This window comes from Triturus cristatus, unplaced genomic scaffold (assembly GCF_964204655.1).
Source record: "Triturus cristatus unplaced genomic scaffold, aTriCri1.1 SCAFFOLD_118, whole genome shotgun sequence".
Lineage (NCBI taxonomy): Eukaryota > Metazoa > Chordata > Amphibia > Caudata > Salamandridae > Triturus > Triturus cristatus.
The window spans coordinates 528,333-552,953 of NW_028187322.1; the positions used below are offsets into that span (position 1 = coordinate 528,333).

The 24,621-nt window shown below is 49.6% G+C and overlaps 1 protein-coding gene across 1 annotated transcript in view; it reads left to right on the top strand.

Moving 5' to 3' along the window:
- The window catches only part of ATF6B (activating transcription factor 6 beta), a 292,837-nt gene that overhangs the window by 172,086 nt on the left and 96,130 nt on the right, over positions 1–24,621 (top strand). The window contains exon 8 of the mRNA XM_085640283.1: positions 12,714–12,863. Within this exon, the coding sequence (XP_085496409.1) occupies positions 12,714–12,863 (150 nt within the window). The remainder of the gene's footprint in view (positions 1–12,713; positions 12,864–24,621) is intronic.

The following is a 24,621-nucleotide window of genomic DNA, read 5'->3' on the forward strand; positions in this document are numbered from 1 at the left end:
GCAGTGCTGCCTCCAGACCGGGATATGGTAACCAGATGTTTACTTTAGAACTAGGCAAACTAGACAGAGTACTCAGACCATACTTTCGGAGCTGTACTCCGTGCCAACCTTTAGTGTGCCTGTGAGAAGTTGGCCTGGTATATGATGCTCACTAGTTAAAGTGATCACCTTGTACCATGCCAAGCAACCCTTATGGTGTGGTTGTAAGTCAACCTTTTCGGACTAGCTGCCCTAGTGGTAGTGTAGGCTAAGCAGTCTTTGAGGCTAAACTCGTGAAGCGTGTTAAGCCAGCTGTTTTACCAAATGCAACCCCCTTTTATACCAATGAAAGGACACCACACAGATATATATTCAAAATATATATGTATTTATTTCTCAAAGTAACCCCTAGTCTCTTTATGAGCACAGGAGCACAAATCGTCAAACAAGATTACAGTAGAATACACAGAAGTTGCACTTTATATGGATAGGCCCTGGTGGCCGCTCGAACCATATACTAAAATAGTGGTATAAGTACCACGAACAGAAAAGGGAAAAGGCCTAGGGCCTCTAGAATCGCTGGGCCTACAAGGAGCTAACTTCAGTTAGTGACCAGGAGGTCCACGGGTGGCGTGTGCAGAGCAAATAGTCACACGCGTGCTCCCATAGGTTTCAATGGGTGCGTAAAAAGTACAAAGTTACTGCAAAAAGGATCTTCCGGATGGACTAGGAACTCAAGATTTGGAACACAGGCACTAGAGATATAATACTACACTTGGGCACAAGAGTGCCAGCTTTACCTCACCCACAGGAAGCGGGTGCATAGGCCTCGAAGTGCGTCGGGTTTCTTCTATCTGTTCCGTGGAGCCTGAAGACAAAGATGCTGCAGGCGGTCGGTCCGGGAGAGATGCGGTGGATCCAAGAGTGGATCGGAGATGTTGAAGACCTGTAAGCAGAGGGGACAGTGTTCACAGTCATTAGCCAGTGACCGGCGTGGCACCAGGTGGGTACCAGGCAATGTCGGGTGCAAACAGGAAGAAAGGTGTAGCTTGTCTCTGCAGCCACGTGGTCCCTGGAGGTCGACGACGTCCAGGAGTCGGTTCACGAGCTGTCCTACGCAGGCTCTCGCTGTCGGCGGTATCGGCGACTTGATCAAAGCAAACAAGCCTTGGCAAAAGCAATTGTTGTAGGAGATGAAATAAGCTGATGGTTCTGACCAGCAAGGTCAGAGGGACTGCTCCTTTGGAGGGGAGCAAGGGCCAGTCTGGAGCAACCAGACCAGTGGTGTATTTTGTGAAGTTCGTCGCCAAGATGGCCACTAGCCAGCGGGCCAGCAACCGGTTAGGCGCGTTGAGTGGCAAAATGCAGAAGGGCCCCACGCAGATCGTGGAGATGCTGGAGGGCTCACCTTTGGTGCAGATGCTGCTCGAGGGTTGGGCTTCTCAGATCCCAAAGCACAACTTGGAGGGAGCCTCGGTTGTTGCACTTGTCAGCTTGTCGTGGTCGTTTCAAGATGGCTGGCTCCACCTGTCTTGGTGCCTCCACGGGTCTCCTCTTTTCAGGGACTGTGGATCGGGCGGTGAGAGGTCTGGAGGTCCAGGTCTTGTCAGTCTCTGGGCTCGGGCTCCGGCGGGAGGCGGCGGCAAAGCAGACGTTGATTCACTGGATGGTGCTTGCGTTAGCAAGGTGGTCACTCCCTGACCACAGGGGAGATTTCCTTCAGTCTTCTGTGCAGCAGAATGTCGAAGTTCCCGTCTTCTTCTTAGTTTCAAGTTGATTCCAGGATGTCTGAAGTCTTAGGACACAGCTCCTACCTTTAAGCGGATTCTAGGGGCCGGACTACCTGCTAGGTCCCTCCCTATGGGTGGGACCAGGAAGGGGGGTGGTTACACCCCCAATCCTTTGTCCAGCTCGCCCCAGGCCCGGGACTGGTGTGCCCCAGGACCGGTTTGAACTGGCATATGCACCGAGGCTCCTTGTGAGCCACAGGCATGTCTGGTTTCTTTCAAGCCCTACCTAACCAATACACAAAATCCTGTCTGGGGTGGTGCATGCACCTCCCCTGGCAGGAAACCCTTTGTCCACACCTCCCAAGCTGGAAGGACTCCCAGCAGCAGGAGGGCAGACTTGTGTCTGTGGTGGCAGCATCCATTTTGTGCAGCTGAGGCTATGTCTGATTTTACCCGGGTTTCAGGTACTGTACATGTCGTGTCCCTCTAGAAGGGTGGAATGCTAACCCCGTCGCCAGAATTGGCGAGGGGTTAGTATTCCAATTCGTATGACACCTTACTCGACATGTTTTGATAGAGCCAAACCAAAGATAGCATTTAACCGCGAGGTTCATAATGCACTTAAGAGTATATGGTATGACGATATCTGGAAACAGTAGAAGGAAGTTGTTCCGACCACTGCAGATAGGCTCAGCTCATGCCAGAGCACCATCTCACATGGAACCAAGCACTCTGCCTTCAGGATTGTTAAGGCCTGCCATAGGAGTGACTTATAGGTTAACATGTGTCCTATTTAAGGTTAGGTATAGGTATACTACACCTAAGTAAGAGGTGATTACACCAACTTACCCCAGCTGAGTGATCAGCCAGTGGTGTCAAATTGTTAGGCCAAGCCTGGGGTGGCATAATACATGCTTCAGCCCGCCCCTGGCAGGCCTTGGGTACACCAATGCCCTGGGTACCTAGTGTACACTGGTACAGGGGCTGACAGGGTGATCCACTTTCAATTGGTTATGCACCTAGGGTGCCTAGTTTTAATTTAGTAGAGAGAACAGCAGGCTGGGGGTCTGATTGGCAGGCCCACAGCCTCAATATGTCAAAAACCAGTGAAGCAAAAAGCAAAAATTTGGGGTGACCATAGGATAGCAGACCCTACTCTCCTACACAACCCCCCCCCCCCCAAACACTGGGACATTAAACTAGCCTTGACCAGTCTCGTCTTCATGTCCTAAGTGGAAGTACCTGGAGAGACCATCTGCATTCCCATGGTCAGTACCTGGCCGGTGCTCCACTGTAAAGTCCATCCCCTGTAGGGAAATGGACCACCTAAGCAGTTTGGGGTTTTCACCCTTCATCTGATTTAGCCACAAGAGGGGCTTATGGTCGGTCTGAATCTTGAAGTGAGTGCCAAACAAGTATGGCCTCAGCTTCTTCAGGGCCCACACCACAGCAAAGGCCTCCCTCTCAATAGCTGACCAATTCTTCTCTCTGGGGGTCAACCTTCTGCTAATAAAAGCAATGGGTTGGTCTTGACCATCTACATTAAGTTGTGACAGCACAGCTCCCACACCCAACTCAGAAGCATCTGTTTGGACAATAAACTCTTTGGAGTAGTCAGGACTTTTCAGGATAGGTGCAGAGCACATGGCCTCCTTCAGGTCATCAAATGCCTTTTGACAGCTTACTGTCCACTGAACCTTTTTGGGCATCTTCTTGGATGTCAGATCATTAAGAGGAGTCACAATGGACCCATAGTTCTTAACAAACTTCCTGTAGTACCCAGTCAAGCCCAAGAAAGCTCGAACTTGAGTCTGGGTGGTTGGAGGAGACCAGTCCTTGATGGATTGTATCTTACTCTCCAGTGGTTGAACTTGGCCTCCACCTACAAGGTGGCCCAAATATACAACCTGACTCTGCCCTATCTGGCACTTAGTAGCCTTGATAGTGAGGCCTGCCCTTTGCAGAGCCTCAAGAGCCTTCTTCAGGTGGATCAGGTGATCCTCCCAGGTGGAGCTAAAGACAGCAATGTCATCAAGATATGCTGCGCAAAAGTCATCCAACCCAGTAAGGACTTGGTTCACCAGCCTTTGGAAGGTGGCAGGTGCATTATTCAGACCAAAGGGCATCACCACAAACTGGTAGTGCCCACCTGGGGTTGAGAATGCTGTTTTGGCCTTAGACTCCTCAGCTAATCTGATTTGCCAATAGCCAGCTGTTAAGTCAAATGTGCTCAAAAAATTAGCAGAAGCTAGTTTGTCTATGAGCTCATCTGCCCTTGGAATAGGGTGTGCATCTGTCCTGGTGACAGCATTGAGACCCCTGTAGTCCACACAGAACCTCAGCTCTCTCTTGCCATCTTTGGTGTGAGGTTTGGGGACCAGAACCACTGGGCTAGCCCAGGGGCTCTCTGAGGGTTCAATGACACCTAATTCCAGCATTTTATGTACCTCAGCCTTTATACAGTCCTTGACGTGCTCTGTAAAGCTTGTTCTTTACAGGCAGACTGTCACCAGTGTCCACCACATGGGTACACCAGTCAGTTTGACTAGGTATCAAGGAAAACATATGTGAAAATGATTGTAGAACCTGTCTACATTCAGTCTTCTGATGGGCAGTGAGGTTGCCTCCAAGGGTCACTCCTTCAACTGAGCCATCTTCAGGGTTCTGAGACAACAGGTCTGGGAGAGGGTCACTCTCTTCCTCCTGTCCCTCATCTGTAGCCATGAGCAAGCCCATGTCTGCCCTGTCAACATATGCTTTAAGCCTGTTAACATGGAGTACCCTGTGGGGACTCCTGGGAGTTCCTACGTCTACCAAGTAGGTGACCTCTCCCATCTTTTCCAGGATTGTATGGGGTCCAGACCACTTGTCTTGGAGTGCTGCTGGGGCCACTGGCTCCAACACCCATACCTTCTGTCCTGGCTGAAACTCAACCAAGACAGCCTTTTGGTCATGCCAAGCTTTCTGTAAGGCCTGGCTTGCCTCAAGGTTTTTGGATGCCTTCTCCATATACTCAGCCATCCTGGAGCGGAGACCAAGTACATAGTCCACTATGTCTTGCTTAGGCTTTTTGAGAGGTAACTCCCATCCTTCCTTCACTAAACACAGTGGGCCTCTTACAGGGTGCCCAAACAACAATTCAAAGGGGCTGTAGCCAACTCCTTTTTGTGGGACCTCTCTGTAAGCAAACAGAAGGCAGGGTAGAAGGATGTCCCATCTTCGCCTGAGCTTTTCAGGTAATCCTTTGATCATACCCTTTAGGGTCTTGTTGAATCTCTCAACAAGCCCATTGCATTGTGGGTGATAAGGGGTGGTGAACTTGTAGTTGACACCACATTCCTTCCACATAGCTGTCAAGTATCCTGACATGAAGTTGGTACCTCTGTCAGAAACTACCTCCTTAGGAAACCCCACTCTGGAGAATACTCCCAGCAGGGCCCTGGCCACAACAGGTGCTGTAGTGGTCCTAAGGGGAATTGCCTCTGGATACCTGGTGGCATGATCCACTACCACCAGTATAAATCTGTGCCCAGATGCAGAGGGAGGATCCATGGGACCCACTATATCTATTCCCACTCTTTCAAAGGGGACCCCCACCACAGGTAGTGGTATTAGGGGGGCCTTTGTTGTGCCACCTGATTTGCCACTGGCTTGGCAGGTCACACAGGAGCGACAAAACTCCTTTGTATCTTCATTCATATGAGGCCAGTGAAAGTGAGGGACAAGCCTGTCCCAAGTCTTGTTCTGGCCTAAGTGTCCTGCTAAAGGAATATCATGGGCCAAGGTAAGAAGGAAGCCCCTAAATTGCAGAGGTATAACCAACCTCCTGGTAGCACCAGGCTTGGGGTCTCTAGCCTCTGAATAAAGGAGCCCTTCATCCCAATAAACTTTATGGGTACCTTGAGCATTCCCAGCAGCCTCAGCAGCAGCCAGCTGTCTGAGGGGTTCAAGAGAGGGACAGGATAACTGAGCCTGCCTCAAGTCAGCCCTTGAAGGTCCCCCTGTCCCCAGAAACTCAACCTGATCAGGTTCAAGCTCTTCAGGGACAGTTCCTTCAGGGTCCTCTAGATCAGCTTCCTGTGAAGGCTGATCATCACTCTGAGGCAGGGGGGAAGGCACAGCCTTGACCCTCCTGTTCTTCTTCTTGGTAGGTGCTTGGTCCATTGTTCCAGGATCCAAGACCTGAGGTTCAGTGAGGCACTTTTTGGCCTGTGACCTGGTCACAGCAAGGACATGTGATGATATACCTAACATCTCTGCATGAGTCCTGTACTCCACTTCTGACCATGGAGAACTCTCTAGGTCATTGCCCAACAAACATTCTACTGGGAGGTCTGCACTAACCACAACCCTTTTGAGGCCAGTTACCCCTCCCCATGAGAAGTTAACAACTGCCACACTATGTGAAGTAGTGGCATTGCTGGCATTGGTCACCAGGTAATTCTCACCTGGTATGTACTGTCCAGGGTCCACAAAGCCTGGTGTCACCATAGTGACACTGGCACATGTGTCCCTGTAGGCTTGAGCCACTTTTTCATTAATTAAAGGAGTCTGTCTGTACTTGCCCAGGTTACTGGGGCTCACAGTCAGGGACAAATCAATGTCCCCATCACAGATCAAGACTGCCTGTGTCAGGGTTCTGTCTAAGTCAGAATCTCCTTCAGTTCCCATAGTGATTCCCACTACACCCTTTGTCTGGGGACCAACACTGCTAACAGTAGTACTGGGAGCAGGTGCCTTAGGGGCAACAGTGTTGGGGGCTCCACCCTTCTTACAATCACTAGTCCAGTGAGTTGTATTCTTGCAATGATTGCACCAGGGTTTCTTTTGACCTTCTTTCTTCTTTCCCTTGGATTGTTGTTGGGACCCACCCTCCTTAGCAGTAGTTTGGGGCCCTGTTGAAGACTTCTGGTCTTTAGATTTCTGATCTCCACCCTTTTGGTCTGTTTTCTTCTGATCACCCCCTTGGCCCTGGTTCTGGTTCTTTTGCTTAACCCTGGTTCTGACCCATTTGTCTGCCTTCTTTCCCAATTCTTGGGGAGAGGTCAGATCCGAGTCAACCAAGTGTTGATGCAGTTGCTGGTTTTGACAGTTATTTAAAATCTGTTCTCTCATCATCAAATTATACAATCCTGTAAAATCAGATACCTTACTTCCCAGCAACCAACCCTCCAAAGCCTTAGTGGCACATTCAACATATTCAGACCAGTCCTGAGTCTGTGTCTTTTGGGTGTCTCTGAACATTAACCTGTACTGTTCAGTGGTTAAGCCTAACCCATCAACTAGGACACTCTTCAGGACTCTGTAATTTCTGACATCCTCTTCTCTAACAGTGAGGAGTCTGTCTCTGCCTCTTCCTTCAAAGGAGAGCCAGAGGATTGCTGCCCACTGATCTTCAGGAACCTGCTGTACTTTGCAGGCTCTCTCAAGAGCAGTTATCCATTTGTGGATGTCATCCCCACTTTTGTAGGGGGGCACAACCTTAGACAGGTTCCTATTATCAAAGACCCTATCTTTGTCCTTAGGGACAATGCTGCCACCAGTGGGTATAGACCCACTCTCTCTAGGTTGCCTAGCCTTACTCAGTTTTTCTTCCATCAGGGCTACTTCTAGCTCCTGCTTCCTGATCCTCAGCTGGGCTTCCTGCATTCTGGCCTCATGTTCCCTCCTCTGAGGGGTGGTCATCCTTTTCCTGGAGTGACCTTGAGAGCCTCTAGAGGCATGAGAAGCATTAGAGTCACCTGAGCGATTCCTTTGCCTCCCAAGCCGCTGGTTAAGTCCACTGGGGAGATCCAATGGGATGATCCCATTGTCAGTCCCCAATAGCCTTAGTTTAGCTGGGCCAAGTATAACACTTGGCACTGGGCTAGTTCTCCCTTTATCATCACTACTTTCTGTATCCTCCCCACTTTCCTCCTCTGTAGTATGGTTCTCATCTAAGGGATGGCTATTGGAGAGGGGTACTACTGTAGCATCTTCAGAAGGGGGGCCTCCTGTTCCTGACCCTAAGGGGTCTAACTGGGAATCTTTCTTGAGCTCTCTCTGATTTTCATCATTTTGCAAGAGTTCTCTGAGCTCAGCAGAGGTAGGGTTCTTGGGCTGTTTAAGGACTCTAAGAGTTGCCAAATGCCTGAGCTCATTCTGGTTAAGGGTAGCAAAGATGGATGGTGCCCTCTGGGGGTCACTCTCAACAGAGATGGGTACATTGGACCCCTCTGCCCCAGCCATTGCTCTTAAGTGTGGGTGGATGTGTTGCAATCTACCTACACTTGGGTTTACCTGCTAAACCTATCTAGTAGTTGTAGTCCGGGTGTGCTACTCTCTTTGCTCTACAACAACTAAGTTCAGTAGAACTTATGTATATCTAATCTTGTTTTATATGTACCTACAGGTACCTATGTGATCTTTCAATTGGTAACCAAGAGATTACTATGGTAAAACACAGCAAGCTCAAATCCAACCGCTGCTCACCAATGTGAGAAGTTGGCCTGGTATATGATGCTCACTAGTTAAAGTGATCACCTTGTACCATGCCAAGCAACCCTTATGGTGTGGTTGTAAGTCAACCTTTTCGGACTAGCTGCCCTAGTGGTAGCGTAGGCTAAGCAGTCTTTGAGGCTAAACTCGTGAAGCGTGTTAAGCCAGCTGTTTTACCAAATGCAACCCCCTTTTATACCAATGAAAGGACACCACACAGATATATATTCAAAATATATATGTATTTATTTCTCAAAGTAACCCCTAGTCTCTTTATGAGCACAGGAGCACAAATCGTCAAACAAGATTACAGTAGAATACACAGAAGTTGCACTTTATATGGATAGGCCCTGGTGGCCGCTCGAACCATATACTAAAATAGTGGTATAAGGACCACGAACAGAAAAGGGAAAAGGCCTAGGGCCTCTAGAATCGCTGGGCCTACAAGGAGCTAACTTCAGTTAGTGACCAGGAGGTCCACGGGTGGCGTGTGCAGAGCAAATAGTCACACGCGTGCTCCCATAGGTTTCAATGGGTGCGTAAAAAGTACAAAGTTACTGCAAAAAGGATCTTCCGGATGGACTAGGAACTCAAGATTTGGAACACAGGCACTAGAGATGTAATACTACACTTGGGCACAGGAGTGCCAGCTTTACCTCACCCACAGGAAGCGGGTGCATAGGCCTCGAAGTGCATCGGGTTTCTTCTATCTGTTCCGTGGAGCCTGAAGACAAAGATGCTGCAGGCGGTCGGTCCGGGAGAGATGCGGTGGATCCAAGAGTGGATCGGAGATGTTGAAGACCTGTAAGCAGAGGGGACAGTGTTCACAGTCACTAGCCAGTGACCGGCGTGGCAGCAGGTGGGTACCAGGCAATGTCGGGTGCAAACAGGAAGAAAGGTGTAGCTTGTCTCTGCAGCCACGTGGTCCCTGGAGGTCGACGATGTCCAGGAGTCGGTTCACGAGCTGTCCCACGCAGGTTCTCACTGTCGGCGACTTGATCGAAGCAAACAAGCCTTGGCAAAAGCAATTGTTGTAGGAGATGAAATAAGCTGATGGTTCTGACCAGCAAGGTCAGAGGGACTGCTCCTTTGGAGGGGAGCAAGGGCCAGTCTGGAGCAACCAGACCAGTGGTGTATTTTGTGAAGTTCGTCGCCAAGATGGCCACTAGCCAGCGGGCCAGCAACCGGTTAGGCGCGTTGAGTGGCAAAATGCAGAAGGGCCCCACGCAGATCGTGGAGATGCTGGAGGGCTCACCTTTGGTGCAGATGCTGCTCGAGGGTTGGGCTTCTCAGATCCCAAAGCACAACTTGGAGGGAGCCTCGGTTGTTGCACTTGTCAGCTTGTCGTGGTCGTTTCAAGATGGCTGGCTCCACGTGTCTCGGTGCCTCCACGGGTCTCCTCTTTTCAGGGACTGTGGATCGGGCGGTGAGAGGTCTGGAGGTCCAGGTCTTGTCAGTCTCTGGGCTCGGGCTCCGGCGGGAGGCGGCGGCAAAGCAGACGTTGATTCGCTGGATGGTGCTTGCGTTAGCAAGGTGGTCACTCCCTGACCACAGGGGAGATTTCCTTCAGTCTTCTGTGCAGCAGAATGTCGAAGTTCCCGTCTTCTTCTTAGTTTCAAGTTGATTCCAGGATGTCTGAAGTCTTAGGACACAGCTCCTACCTTTAAGCGGATTCTAGGGGCCGGACTACCTGCTAGGTCCCTCCCTATGGGTGAGACCAGGAAGGGGGGTGGTTACACCCCCAATCCTTTGTCCAGCTCGCCCCAGGCCCGGGACTGGTGTGCCCCAGGACCGGTTTGAACTGGCATATGCACCGAGGCTCCTTGTGAGCCACAGGCATGTCTGGTTTCTTTCAAGCCCTACCTGACCAATACACAAAATCCTGTCTGGGGTGGTGCATGCACCTCCCCTGGCAGGAAACCCTTTGTCCACACCTCCCAAGCTGGAAGGACTCCCAGCAGCAGGAGGGCAGACTTGTGTCTGTGGTGGCAGCATCCATTTTGTGGAGCTGAGGCTATGTCTGATTTTACCCGGGTTTCAGGTACTGTACATGTCGTGTCCCTCTAGAAGGGTGGAATGCTAACCCCGTCGCCAGAATTGGCGAGGGGTTAGTATTCCAATTCGTATGACACCTTACTCGACATGTTTTGATAAAGCCAAACCAAAGATAGCATTTAACCGCGAGGTTCATAATGCACTTAAGAGTATATGGTATGACGATATCTGGAAACAGTAGAAGGAAGTTGTTCCGACCACTGCAGACAGGCTCAGCTCATGCCAGAGCACCATCTCACATGGAACCAAGCACTCTGCCTTCAGGATTGTTAAGGCCTGCCATAGGAGTGACTTATAGGTTAACATGTGTCCCATTTAAGGTTAGGTATAGGTATACTACACCTAAGTAAGAGGTGATTACACCAACTTACCCCAGCTGAGTGATCAGCCAGTGGTGTCAAATTGTTAGGCCAAGCCTGGGGTGGCATAATACATGCTTCAGCCCCTGGCAGGCCTTGGGTACACCAATGCCCTGGGTACCTAGTGTACACTGGTACAGGGGCTGACAGGGTGATCCACTTTCAATTGGTTATGCACCTAGGGTGCCTAGTTTTAATTTAGTAGAGAGAACAGCAGGCTGGGGGTCTGATTGGCAGGCCCACAGCCTCAATATGTCAAAAACCAGTGAAGCAAAAAGCAAAAATTTGGGGTGACCATAGGATAGCAGACCCTACTCTCCTACAGTGCCCTCGAGAGCTCAGCGGTTTTTATAAGTGTAACTTACTAAACTAAACCTCCCTTAAGAACTGATGTTACTCAATGTGAGGTTGGCCTATGATCATTCTCCCTAGCCAGCATCTGTAGCCATCCTCCCCGAGGGAGAGGATGGTATAAGGATTTCACCCAGACTTACCTCCTAGCGGAGGGCGTCTTTTGCAGTGTTGGGGCAACACAATTCTTAGTGGACCTTGCAAGCCCCATCATCTTTAATAACCGGTAATGCACCTACAATCAAAGTTCCAGAAGAGAAGCATGTTTGTAATGAACTGCAGTTAGAAAAGGAACATGTAATTGGGCAGGTTCACAAGGGGCAGTCAGGGTTAACACGGAGAATACACTCTGATTGGATCAGTGTTATGTGAGCAAGCGACTTGATGGGAACTAAAAGGATCAAACCAACACTCTGACTTCACACCCAATGTGCTATGGAATTATGAAAGATTTTGATTTAATGTTTTTTAAATCAAACCTACAACCCAAGTAATTTTTAATGTCCGTACATGAAATTGATGTACACTTTTAGTAGCAGAAGATCTAGGAGGGGGGTCTTAACTCATAGGCCAGTTCTAATCACAGACGATTACAAGAATTCCTGGATTCCTGTTGCACTAAAGACGGATCCCTGCGTGTCTGAGCTCTTATCAGCAAGAGCGCAGTGCTGGGCACAGTCTTGGCTTAGAATCTGTAGTGTGCTGTGTCCATGAATTGAGATTATTCTCCTCATGTTTGTGCCTTCGTAAGTCCTAACATATTGTGCCCTGTCCTTCTCCTACCACCCAGCCCTGACACCAGCATCATATCCACTGCCCTTGGGTACTCTGCTGTCTATTCGGGCAAAGGGTACTGAGCCCTGCCACCATGGCTGCACCACTCGGGGCTACCACGTGGAGGCCAGAGACAGTCCTGATACAGAGCTGCTGTGTGTGAGACAGAACATATGAGAAGAGTTACTCTTATGTGCCTGTGCACACACATGCTTGAATAAAGACGTATAGTACTGTCCAGTTATATCAACATCAGAGTGAAAAAATGTTCATGACACTCCAACTTCCAACATAAGGTAAAACGTATGGCACACTCCAGATTGTTCTTATTCATTAGTTTATTGTTGGTCACTATGCCCAGCCGGCATGTGTTTCGTCAAGGTCAACACCCAAGACTTCTTCAGGGCTTGACGGCATAAAATGTTAATTTTTTCAATACGAAAAATTGCCAGTGATTCATCAAAATACTTCGTAAATCAAACTGGTGAGTATTCAAGAGCGTATATTTGTATTGGGAGTCCAATTCACTCCAAACCAGGACAAGACGGTCCAATGGCGTCGAGCCCCACGGGCTGGTTAAGCCGAGTATGGCCACCAAAGACGTACTTAGTCAACACAAGAATGTCGTGTAACTCTGCAATCCTGTGTGTGGATATTTTCCACGACCCATAAGAGTATCTATAGTGGGTCTTTTTAGTCCCTTGTTAAGGGTTGAGGGCTTTCCCTTTGCTTGTAGCACCACTTTGATTTTTGTAACTGATAAATTTTGCGTGATTTTGGGAGGCGCCGTCGCATTCTGCTCTATTAATAGCCCATTTGCCTGTATCATATGAGAAGAGTTGCAGGCTGAGAATTAGAGTGTCTTGGAGGCTTTTCCTATGTAGTGCTTGGGGTGACTCTTAAGTAGTGGTTCGTTACTGATGTTTGCTTGTGGCTGGACTCCTTGTGTTTGTCCTCTTTCTTGACTTACTCTCTTTTTTTCTGCCAGTTTGAACGACAGGAAGTCTGAGGCACTGAGACAGGAAGTGGAGCCGCTGCACACCGCCAGGCATCTGCTGGAGTTCCATGAGGAGCAGCTGAACGAGGAGCGTGTGGTGTACGAGAAAGCGAGCCGAGCTGGTGGGAAACTTCGGTTCAGGTACCAACCAATCCCAGTCGAGATATTGTTAAATTTTTAAGTAGGCCGTGCAGATTAAATAGGAGCACTGCCCTTTGGCAATGTTGTTGGGACACTGGCTCTCTGCTGGCAGCTGTGGTGGGGAAAGCCGGGATAGTGGCTTCCCGGTTGTATGGTTGTGTTGGGATTGTGTTAAAGTGTTGCTTGTGGAGGTGGGTTAAGAGACTTGGTTCTTGAGTTTTTGTGCATTGTGTGGGAAAGAACTAGCTTTTGGCCCGAGTTATGTAGGGATGTTATCTGTGAAGTGTGTTGTAGGATCGAGGTTTGTTGGGTCTAAAGTATGATTGTGGGCTGTAAGGAAATGCTATAGAGGCTGTAGAAGATGGTATATGAGCGCAAACAGTACAAGTTAATGCCTGAGCGCCGACAGTCCAAGCTCATGCATGAGCCCTGACAGTCCAAGCTCATGAATGAGCCCCCAACAGGGCAAGCTTATGAATGAGCTCCCACAGTGCAAGCTTATGAATGAGCCCCCACAGTGCAAGCTTATGAATGAGCCCCCACAGTGCAAGCTTATGAATGAGCCCCCACAGTGCAAGCTTATGAATGAGCCCCGACAGTCCATGAATGAGCCCCGACAGTTCAAGCTTATGAATGAGCCCCAACAGTCCATGAATGAGCCCCGGCAGTGCAAGCTTATGAATGAGCCCCGACAGTGCAAGCTTATGAATGAGCCCCGACAGTCCATGAATGAGCCCCGGCAGTGCAAGCTTATGAATGAGCCCCGACAGTGCAAGCTTATGAATGAGCCCCGACAGTCCATGAATGAGCCCTGCCAGTCCAAGCTTATGAATGAGCCCCGACAGTGCAAGCTTATGAATGAGCCCCGACAGTCCATGAATGAGCCCCGACAGTTCAAGCTTATGAATGAGCCCCAACAGTCCATGAATGAGCCCCGGCAGTGCAAGCTTATGAATGAGCCCCGACAGTGCAAGCTTATGAATGAGCTCCGACAGTCCATGAATGAGCCCCGGCAGTGCAAGCTTATGAATGAGCCCCGACAGAGCAAGCTTATGAATGAGCCCCGACAGTCCATGAATGAGCCCTGACAGTCCAAGCTTATGAATGAGCCCCGACAGTGCAAGCTTATGAATGAGCCCCGACAGTCCATGAATGAGCCCCGACAGTTCAAGCTTATGAATGAGCCCCAACAGTCCATGAATGAGCCCCGGCAGTGCAAGCTTATGAATGAGCCCCGACAGTGCAAGCTTATGAATGAGCTCCGACAGTCCCTGAATGAGCCCCGGCAGTGCAAGCTTATGAATGAGCCCCGACAGAGCAAGCTTATGAATGAGCCCCGACAGTCCATGAATGAGCCCTGACAGTCCAAGCTTATGAATGAGCCCCGGCAGTGCAAGCTTATGAATGAGCCCCGACAGTGCAAGCTTATGAATGAGCCCCGACAGTCCATGAATGAGCCCCGGCAGTGCAAGCTTATGAATGAGCCCCGACAGTGCAAGCTTATGAATGAGCCCCGACAGTCCATGAATGAGCCCCGGTAGTGCAAGCTTATGAATGAGCCCCGACAGTGCAAGCTTATGAATGAGCCCCGACAGTCCATGAATGAGCCCCGGCAGTGCAAGCTTATGAATGAGCCCCGACAGTGCAAGCTTATGAATGAGCCCCGACAGTCCATGAATGAGCCCTGACAGTCCAAGCTTATGAATGAGCCCTGACAGTCCAAGCTTATGAATGAGCCCCGACAGTCCAAGATTTTTTTTATGTGGCAGACCTAACTGCAAAAGATTTGGGGGCACTGATCGCCCACGTTTGTGTGTGCAACTTAAGGAAGGAGTTCTGACTCGAAGTTTTTGTGGTACGTAACTTTATACAGAGGTGCGTTGTGTGTGTGTCAGTGTGTGTGTGTGTGTGTGTGTGTGTGTGTCAGTGTGTGGGGTTGTGTGTGTGGTGTGTGTGGTTGTGTGTGTGTGTGTGTGTGGTTGTGTGGGTGTTGTTGTGTGTGTGGTTGTGTGTGTGAGTGTGGTTGAGGGTGTGATTGTGGGTGTGTGGGTGGATGTTTGTGTGGTTGTGTGTGCTGTTGTGTGTGTGTGGTTATGTGTGTGGTTGTGTGTGTGTGGTTGTGTGTGTGGTTATGTGTGTGTGGATGTGTGTGTGGTTGTGTGTTTGGTTGTGTGTGGTTGTGTTGATGTGTGGTTGTGTGTGTTTGGTTGTGTGTGTGTGGTTGTGTGTGTGGTTGTGTGTGTGGTTGTATGTGTGGGTGTGTGTGTGATTCTGTGTGTGTGGTTGAGGGTTGTGTGTGGTTGTGGGTGTGTGTGGTTGTGTTTGTGGTTGTGTGTGTTGTGTGTGTGTGGTTGTGTGTGTTGGTATGTGTGTATTTGTGGTTGTGTGTGTGTGGTTGTGTGTGTGGTTGTGTGTGTGTGGTTGTGTGTGTGTGGTTGTGTGTGGGGTTGTGTGTGTGTGTGTGTGGGTGTGTGTGTGGTTGTGTGTGTGGTTGTGTGTGTGTGGTTGTGTCTGTGGGTATGAGTGCAGTTGGGGGTGTGATTGTGGGTGCAGTTGTATGGGTGGATATGTGGTTGTGTGTGTGTGTGTGTGGTTGTGTGTGGGTGTGGTTGTGTGTGCAGTTGTGTGTGGTTGTGTGTGTACGGTTGTGTGTATGGTTGTGTGTGTGGTTGTGTGTGGTTGGGGTTGTGTGTGTGTGTGGTTGTATGGGTGTGGTTGTGTATGTGGTTGTGTGTGTGGTTCTGGGTATGTGTGTCGTATCTGTGTTTGTGTGAGCGTGGTTGTGTGTGGTTGTGTGTGTGGTTGTGTGTATGGTTGTAGTTGTGTGTAGGGTTGTGTGTGTGGCTGTGGGTGTGGTTGTGTGTGTGTGGTTGTGTTGGTGTGGGTGTGTGTGTGGTTGTGTGTGTGGTTGGTTGTGGTTGTGTGGTTGTGTGTGTGTGTGTGTGTGGTTTTGGGTGTGGTTGGATGTGGTTATGTGTTAGGTTGTGTGTGTGGTTGTGTGTGGTTGTGTGTGTGGTTGTGTGTGTGGTTGTTTGTGTGTGGTTGTGTGTGTGGTTGTGGTTCTGAGTGGGTGTGGTTGTGGGTGTGGTTGTGGGTGTGTGGTTGTGTGTGTCATTGTGTGTGTGGTTGTGTATGTGGTAGTGTGTGTGTGTGGTTCTGTGTGTGTGTGGTTGTGTGTGTGTGTTTGTGTGTGGTTGTATGTGTGGTTGTGTGTGTGGTGTGTGTGTGTGTGTGGTTGTGTGTTTGGTTGTGTGTGTGGTTGTGTGGATGTGTGGTTGTGTGTGTGTGGTTGTGTGTGTGTGGTTGTGTGTGTGGATGTGGATGTGTGTGTGGTTGTGTGTGTGGTTGTATGTGTGGTTGTGTGTGTGATTGTGTGTGTGTGGTTGAGTGTATGGTTATGGTTGTGTGTGGTTGTGTTTGTGTGTGTGTGGTTGTGTGTGTGGTTGTGTGTGGTTGTGGGTGTGTATGGTTGTGGGTGTGATTATGGGTGCAGTTGTGGGTGTGTGGGTGGATGTGTGGTTGGGTGTGGTTGTGTGTGTGGTTGTGTGTGTGGGTGTGAGTGCGGTTGAGGGTGCAGTTGTGGGTGTGGTTGTGGGTGTTTGGGTGGATGTGTGGTTGTCTGTGTGTGGTTGTGTGTGTGTGGTTGTGTGTGGTTGTGTGTGTGGTTGTGTGTGTGGTTGTGTGTGTGTGTGGTTGTGTGTGTGTGGTTGTGTATGGTTGTGTGTGTATGGTTGTGTGTGTGTGTGGTTGTGTGTCGGGTTGTGTGTGAGTGGTTGTGTGTGTTGTTGTGTGGTTGTGTGTGTGGTTGTGTGTGTGTGCAGTTGGGTGTGTTTGTGTGTGTGCGTGGTTGTGTGTATGGTTGTGGGTGTGTGTGTGGTTGTGTGTGTGTGGTTGTGGGTATGGTTGTGTGTGGTTGTGTGGTTGTGTGTGGGTGTGATTGTGTGTGCAGTTGTGTGTGGTTGTGTGTGTGTGTGCGGTTGTGTGTATGGTTGTGGTTGGGGTTGTGTGTGGTTGGGGTTGTGTGTGTGTGTGTGGTTGTGTGGGTGTGGTTGTGTATGTGGTTGTGTGTGTGGTTGTGTGTGTTTGTGTGTGTGTGTGTGGTTGTGGGTGTGGTTGTGTGTGGTTGTGTGTTAGGTTGTGGTTGTGTGTATGGTTGTGTGTGTGTGGTTGTGTGTGTGGTTGTGTGTGTGTGGATGTGTGTGTGGTTGTGTGTTTGGTTGTGTGTGGTTGTGTTGATGTGTGGTTGTGTGTGTGTGGTTGTGTGTGTGGTTGTGTGTGTGGTTGTATGTGTGGGTGTGTGTGTGATTCTGTGTGTGTGGTTGAGGGTTGTGTGTGGTTGTGGGTGTGTGTGGTTGTGTTTGTGGTTGTGTGTGTTGTGTGTGTGTGGTTGTGTGTGTTGGTATGTGTGTATTTGTGGTTGTGTGTGTGTGGTTGTGTGTGTGTGGTTGTGTGTGTGTGGTTGTGTGTGTGGTTGTGTGTGGGTGTGTGTGTGGGTGTGTGTGTGGTTGTGTGTGTGGTTGTGTGTGTGTGGTTGTGTCTGTGGGTATGAGTGCAGTTGGGGGTGTGATTGTGGGTGCAGTTGTATGGGTGGATATGTGGTTGTGTGTGTGTGTGTGTGGTTGTGTGTGGGTGTGGTTGTGTGTGCAGTTGTGTGTGGTTGTGTGTGTACGGTTGTGTGTATGGTTGTGTGTGTGGTTGTGTGTGGTTGGGGTTGTGTGTGTGTGTGGTTGTATGGGTGTGGTTGTGTATGTGGTTGTGTGTGTGGTTCTGGGTATGTGTGTCGTATCTGTGTTTGTGTGAGCGTGGTTGTGTGTGGTTGTGTGTGTGGTTGTGTGTATGGTTGTAGTTGTGTGTAGGGTTGTGTGTGTGGCTGTGGGTGTGGTTGTGTGTGGTTGTGTTGGTGTGGGTGTGTGTGTGGTTGTGTGTGTGGTTGGTTGTGGTTGTGTGGTTGTGTGTGTGTGTGTGTGTGTGTGTGGTTTTGGGTGTGGTTGGATGTGGTTATGTGTTAGGTTGTGTGTGTGGTTGTGTGTGGTTGTGTGTGTGGTTGTGTGTGTGGTTGTTTGTGTGTGGTTGTGTGTGTGGTTGTGGTTCTGAGTGGGTGTGGTTGTGGGTGTGGTTGTGGGTGTGTGGTTTTGTGTGTCATTGTGTGTGTGGTTGTGTATGTGGTAGTGTGTGTGTGTGGTTCTGTGTGTGTGTGGTTGTGTGTGTGTGTTTGTGTGTGGTTGTATGTGTGGTTGTGTGTGTGGTGTGTGTGTGTGTGGTTGTGTGTTTGGTTGTGTGTGTGGTTGTGTGGATGTGTGGTTGTGTGTGTGTGTGGTTGTGTGTGTGTGGTTGTGTGTGTGGATGTGGATGTGTGTGTGGTTGTGTGTGTGGTTGTATGTGTGGTTGTGTGTGTGATTGTGTGTGTGTGGTTGAGTGTATGGTTATGGTTGTGTGTGGTTGTGTTTGTGTGTGTGTGGTTGTGTGTGTGGTTGTGTGTGGTTGTGGGTGTGTATGGTTGTGGGTGTGATTATGGGTGCAGTTGTGGGTGTGTAGGTGGATGTGTGGTTGGGTGTGGTTGTGTGTGTGGTTGTGTGTGTGGGTGTGAGTGCGGTTGAGGGTGCAGTTGTGGGTGTGGTTGTGGGTGTTTGGGTGGATGTGTGGTTGTCTGTGTGTGGTTGTGTGTGTGTGGTTGTGTGTGGTTGTGTGTGTGGTTGTGTGTGTGGTTGTGTGTGTGTGTGGTTGTGTGTGTGTGGTTGTGTATGGTTGTGTGTGTATGGTTGTGTGTGTGTGTGGTTGTGTGTCGGGTTGTGTGTGAGTGGTTGTGTGTGTTGTTGTGTGGTTGTGTGTGTGGTTGTGTGTGTGCAGTTGGGTGTGTTTGTGTGTGCGTGGTTGTGTGTATGGTTGTGGGTGTGTGTGTGGTTGTGTGTGTGTGGTTGTGGGTATGGTTGTGTGTGGTTGTGTGGGTGTGATTGTGTGTGCAGTTGTGTGTGGTTGTGTGTGTGTGTGCGGTTGTGTGTATGGTTGTGTTTGTGGTTGTGTGTGGTTGGGGTTGTGTGTGTGTGTGGTTGTGTGGGTGTGGTTGTGTATGTGGTTGTGTGTGTGGTTGTGTGTGTTTGTGTGTGTGTGTGTGTGTGTGGTTGTGGGTGTGGTTGTGTGTGGTTGTGTGTTAGGTTGTGGTTGTGTGTATGGTTGTGTGTGTGGTTGTGGGTGTGGTTGTGTGTGTGGTTGTGGGTGTGGTTGTGTGTGTTTGTGTGTGTGTGTGTGGTTGTGGGTGTGGTTGTGTGTAGTTGTGTGTTAGGTTGTGTGTGTGGTTGTGTGTGTGTGGTTGTGTGTGTGGTTGTGTGTGTGGTTGTGTGTGTGGTTGTGTGTGTGTGTTTGTGTGTGTGGTTGTGGTTCTGAGTGGGTGTGGTTGTGGGTGTGGTTGTGGGTGTGTGGTTGTGTGTGTCATTGTGTGTGTGGTTGTGTGTATGTGGTAGTGTGTGTGGTTCTGTGTGTGTGTGGTTCTGTGTGTGTGGTTGTGTGTGTGTGGTTGTGTGTGTGTGGTTGTGTGTGTGGTTGTATGTGTGGTTGTGTATGAGTGGTGTGTGTGTGGTTGTGTGGGTGTTGTTGTGTGTGTGGTTGTGTGTGTGTGTGGTTGAGGGTGTGATTGTGGGTGTGTGGGTGGATGTGTGGTTGGGTGTGTGGTTGTGTGTGCTGTTGTGTGTGTGTGGTTATGTATGTGGTTGTGTGTGTGTGGTTGTGTGTGTGTGGATGTGTGTGTGGTTGTGTGTGTGGTTGTGTGTTTGGTTGTGTGTTTGGTTGTGTGTGTGGTTGTGTGGATGTGTGGTTGTGTGTGTGGTTGTGTGTGTGGATGTGTGTGTGGTTGTGTGTGTGGTTGTATGTGTGGTTGTATGTGTGGTTGTATGTGTGGTTGTGTGTGTGATTGTGTGTGTGTGATTGAGGGTTGTGTGAGGTTGTGGGTGTTTGGTTGTGTTTGTGGTTGTGTGTGTTGTGTGTGTGGTTGTGTGTGTGGGTATGTGTGTGTTTGTGGTTGTGTGTGTGTGGTTGTGTGTGTGTGGTTGTGTGTGTGTGGTTGTGTGTGGTTGTGTGTGTGGTTGTGTGTGTGTGGGTGTGTGTGTGGTTGTGTGTGTGGTTGTGTCTGTGTGGTTGTGTCTGTGGGTATGAGTGCAGTTGGGGGTGTGATTGTGGGTGCAGTTGTATGGGTGGATATGTGGTTGTGTGTATGGTTGTGTGTGGTTGTGTGTGTGGTTGTGTGTGTGGCTGTGTGTGTGCTTGTGTATCTGTGTGGTTGTGTGTGTGGTTGTGTGCATGTGTGTGGTTGTGTGTGTGGTTGTGTGTGTGGTTGTGTGTGTGTGGTTGTGTGTGTGTGGTTGTATGTGTAGTTGTGTGTTGGTGTGGGTATGTGTGTGGTTGTGTGTATGTGGTTGTGTGTGTGTGTGTGGTAGTGTGTGTGGGTGTGAGTGCAGTTGAGGGTGTGATTATGGGTGCAGTTGTGGGTGTGTGGGTGGATGTGTGGTTGGGTGTGGTTGTGTGTGTGGTTGTGTGTGTGGGTGTGAGTGCGATTGAGGGTGCAGTTGTGGGTGTGGTTGTGGGTGTTTGGGTGGATGTGTGGTTGCCTGTGCGTGGTTGTGTGTGTGTGGTTGTGTGTGGTTGTGTGTGGTTGTGTGTGTGATTGTGTGGTTGTGTATGTGGCTGTGTGTGTGTGTGGTTGTGTGTGTGTGGTTGTGTATGGTTGTGTGTGTGTGGTTGTGTGTTGGGTTGTGTGTGAGTGGTTGTGTGTGTGGTTGTGTGTGTGGTTGTGTGTGTGGTTGTGTATTTAGTTGTGTATGTGGTTGTGTGTGGTGTGTGTGATTGTGTATGTGTGGTTGTGTGTGTGTGTGGTTGTGTGTGGTTGTGTGTGTGGTTGTGTGTGTGTGCAGTTGGGTGTGGTTGTGTGTGTGCGTGGTTGTGTGTATGGTTGTGGTTGTGTGTGTGGTTGTGTGTGTGTGGTTGTGTGTGTGGTTGTGGGTATGGTTGTGTGTGGTTGTGTGTGTGTGTGGTTGTGTGTGCAGTTGTGTGTGGTTGTGTGTGTGTACGGTTGTGTGTGTGGTTGTGTGTGGTTGGGGTTGTGTGTGTGTTTGTGGTTGTGCGGGTGTGGTTGTGTATGTGGTTGTGTGTGTGGTTCTGGGTATGTGTGTCGTGTCTGTGTTTGTGTGTGCGTGGTTGTGTGTGGTTGTGTGTGTGGTTGTGTGTATGGTTGTAGTTGTGTGTATGGTTGTGTGTGTGGTTCTGGGTGTGGTTGTGTGTGTGTGGTTGTGTTGGTGTGGGTGTGTGTGTGGTTGTGTGTGTGGTTGGTTGTGGTTGTGTGTGTGTTTGTGTGTGTGTGTGGTTGTGGGTGTGGTTGGATGTGGTTATGTGTTAGGTTGTGTGAGTGGTTGTGTGTGAGTGGTTGTGTGTGGTTGTGTGTGTGGTTGTGTGTGTGGTTGGTTGTGTGTGGTTGTGTGTGTGGTTGTGGTTCTGAGTGGGTGTGGTTGTGGGTGTGGTTGTGTGTGTCATTGTGTGTATGGTTGTGTATGTGGTAGTGTGTGTGGTTCTGTGTGTGTGTGGTTGTGTGTGTGTGGTTGTGTGTGTGGTTGTATGTGTGGTTTTGTGTGTGGTGTGTGTGTGTGGTTGTGTGTTTGGTTGTGTGTGTGGTTGTGTGGATGTGTGGTTGTGTGTGTGTGGTTGTGTGTGTGTGGTTGTGTGTGTGGATGTGTGGACGTGGATGTGTGTGTGGTTATGTGTGTGGTTGTATGTGTGGTTGTGTGTGTGATTGTGTGTGTGTGGTTGAGTTTATGGTTATGGTTGTGTGTGGTTGTGTTTGTGTGTGTGTGGTTGTGTGTGTGGTTGTGTGTGGTTGTGGGTGTGTGTGGTTGTGGGTGTGGTTGTGTGTATGTGTTTGTGGGTGTGGTTGTGTGTGATTGTATGTGTGGTTGTGTGTGTGGTTGTGTGTGTGTATGGTTGTGTGTGGGGTTGTGCATGTATGGTTGCAGTTATGGATGCAGGTGCAGTTGTGGATGCGGTTGTGGGTGTTTGGGTGGATGTTTGGTTGTCTGTGTGTGGTTGTCTGTGTGTGGTTGTGTGTGTGTGGTTGTGTGTGGTTGTGTGTGTGATTGTGTGGTTGTGTATGTGGTTGTGTGTGTGTGTGGTTGTGTGTGTGGTTGTGTATGGTTGTGTGTGTGTGGTTGTATGTGTGTGTGTGGTTGTGTGTTGGGTTGTGTGTGAGTGGTTGTGTGTGTGGTTGTGTGTGGTTGTGTATTTAGTTGTGTATGTCGTTGTGTGTGGTGTGTGTGATTGTGTATGTGTGGTTGTGTGTGTGTGGTTGTGTGTGGTTGTGTGTGTGTGTGCAGTTGGGTGTGGTTGTGTGTGTGTGCGTGGTTGTGTGTATGGTTGTGGTTGTGTGTGTGTGTGGTTGTGTGTGGGTGTGCTTGTGTGTGCAGTTGTGTGTGGTTGTGTGTGTGTGCGGTTGTGTGTGTGGTTGTGTGTGTGGTTGGGGTTGTGTGTGTGTGTATGGTTGTGTGGGTGTGGTTGTGTATGTGGTTGTGTGAGTGGTTCTGGGTATATGTGTCGTGTCTGTGTTTGTATGTGCATGGTTGTGTGTGGTTGTGTGTGTGGTTGTCTGTATGGTTGTGTGTAGGGTTGTGTGTGTGGTTGTGGGTGTGGTTGTGTGTGTGTGGTTGTGTTGGCGTGGGTGTGTGTGTGGTTGTGTGTGGTTGTGTTTGTGTGTGTGTGGTTGTGTGTGTGGTTGTGTGTGTGGTTGTGTGTGTGGTTGTGTGTGTGGTTGTGGGTGTGGTTGTGGGTGTGGTTGTGTGTGTGTGGTTGTGTGTGTGGTTGTGTGGATGTGTGGTTGTGTGTGTGGTTGTGTGTGTGGATGTGTGTGTATGGATGTGTGTGTGGTTGTGTGTGTGGTTGTGTGTGTGATTGTGTGTGTGTGATTGAGGGTTGTGTGAGGTTGTGGGTGTTTGGTTGTGTTTGTGGTTGTGTGTGTTGTGTGTGTGGTTGTGTGTGTGTGGTTGTGTTGGCGTGGGTGTGTGTGGTTGTGTTTGTGTGTGTGTGGTTGTGTGTGTGGTTGTGTGTGTGGTTGTGGGTGTGGTTGTGTGTATGTGTTTGTGGGTGTGGTTGTGTGTGGTTGTATGTGTGGTTGTGTATGTGGTTGTGTGTGTGTATGGTTGTGAGTGGGGTTGTGTGTGTATGGTTGCAGTTATGGATGCAGGTGCAGTTGTGGGTGCGGTTGTGAGTGTGTGTGTGGATGTGTGGTTGTGTGTGGTTGTGTGTGTGTGGTTGTGTGTGTCATTGTGTGTGTGGTTGTGTATGTGGTAGTGTGTGTGTGGTTCTGTGTGTGTGTGGTTGTGTGTGTGTGGTTGTGTGCATGTGTGTGGTTGTGTGTGTGTGGTTGTGTGTGTGTGGTTGTATGTGTAGTTGTGTGTGGGTGTGGGTATGTGTGTGGTTGTGTGTATGTGGTTGTGTGTGTGTGTGGTAGTGTGTGTGGGTGTGAGTGCAGTTGAGGGTGTGATTATGGGTGCAGTTGTGGGTGTGTGGGTGGATGTGTGGTTGGGTGTGGTTGTGTGTGTGGTTGTGTGTGTGGGTGTGAGTGCGATTGAGGGTGCAGTTGTGGGTGTGGTTGTGGGTGTTTGGGTGGATGTGTGGTTGCCTGTGCGTGGTTGTGTGTGTGTGGTTGTGTGTGGTTGTGTGTGGTTGTGTGTGGTTGTGTGTGTGATTGTGTGGTTGTGTATGTGGCTGTGTGTGTGTGTGGTTGTGTGTGTGTGGTTGTGTATGGTTGTGTGTGTTGGGTTGTGTGTGTGTGGTTGTGTGTTGGGTTGTGTGTGAGTGGTTGTGTGTGTGGTTGTGTGTGTGGTTGTGTGTGTGGTTGTGTATTTAGTTGTGTATGTGGTTGTGTGTGGTGTGTGTGGTTGTGTATGTGTGGTTGTGTGTGTGTGTGGTTGTGTGTGGTTGTGTGTGTGTGCAGTTGGGTATGGTTGTGTGTGTGCGTGGTTGTGTGTATGGTTGTGGTTGTGTGTGTGGTTGTGTGTGTGTGGTTGTGTGTGTGGTTGTGGGTATGGTTGTGTGTGTGGGTGTGGTTGTGTGTGCAGTTGTGTGTGGTTGTGTGTGTGTACGGTGTTGTGTGTGTGTCAGTGTGTGTGTGTGTCAGTGTGTGTGTGTGTGTCAGTGTGTGTGTGTCAGTGTGTCAGTGTCGGAGAGGTTTTAGATATATGCTGACTGTTTGGATGGAGGCCCACTGGCTTTACATTGATCTGGTGTAAATTGAAGCAATGCACTTTACTCCCATGTAGTTTAAGAGTTATGTTGCATAGTTTCTGGTGTCCCTTTGAATCCAACTCGTAAATCCTTTTTGGAATGAGACGGGCCACCTCGTGAGGCTACCAAGGACACCCGGGACCCGGTTCCCTCTAACAGTTGATCTTGAAGCCTTGGCACTGTCACCGAGTGGCAGATACTCACACAGAGTGACATGATATCGTTACAGACTTATTGAGAGGTCTTCTGATATGTTTGGTGACTGAAGGCCCAGCCCGAGGCTCTTGTGATTACTGTTATATGCCTTGGATAGATCACCAGGCTTGGTAAAGCCAGAAATGCCAGCCCTCTCGATTCAGGCGGGAGGCTACCGATTCGAAGGCTAGTCTCCCGCCTCCCGATTCATATATCTAGAAACCTGATGCCAGCACTAATTAGGTTACCTGCTGCTCTAGGCTGCTTAATAACACAGAAGCGGTGCGCTCAAAACGAGTCCGGCTTT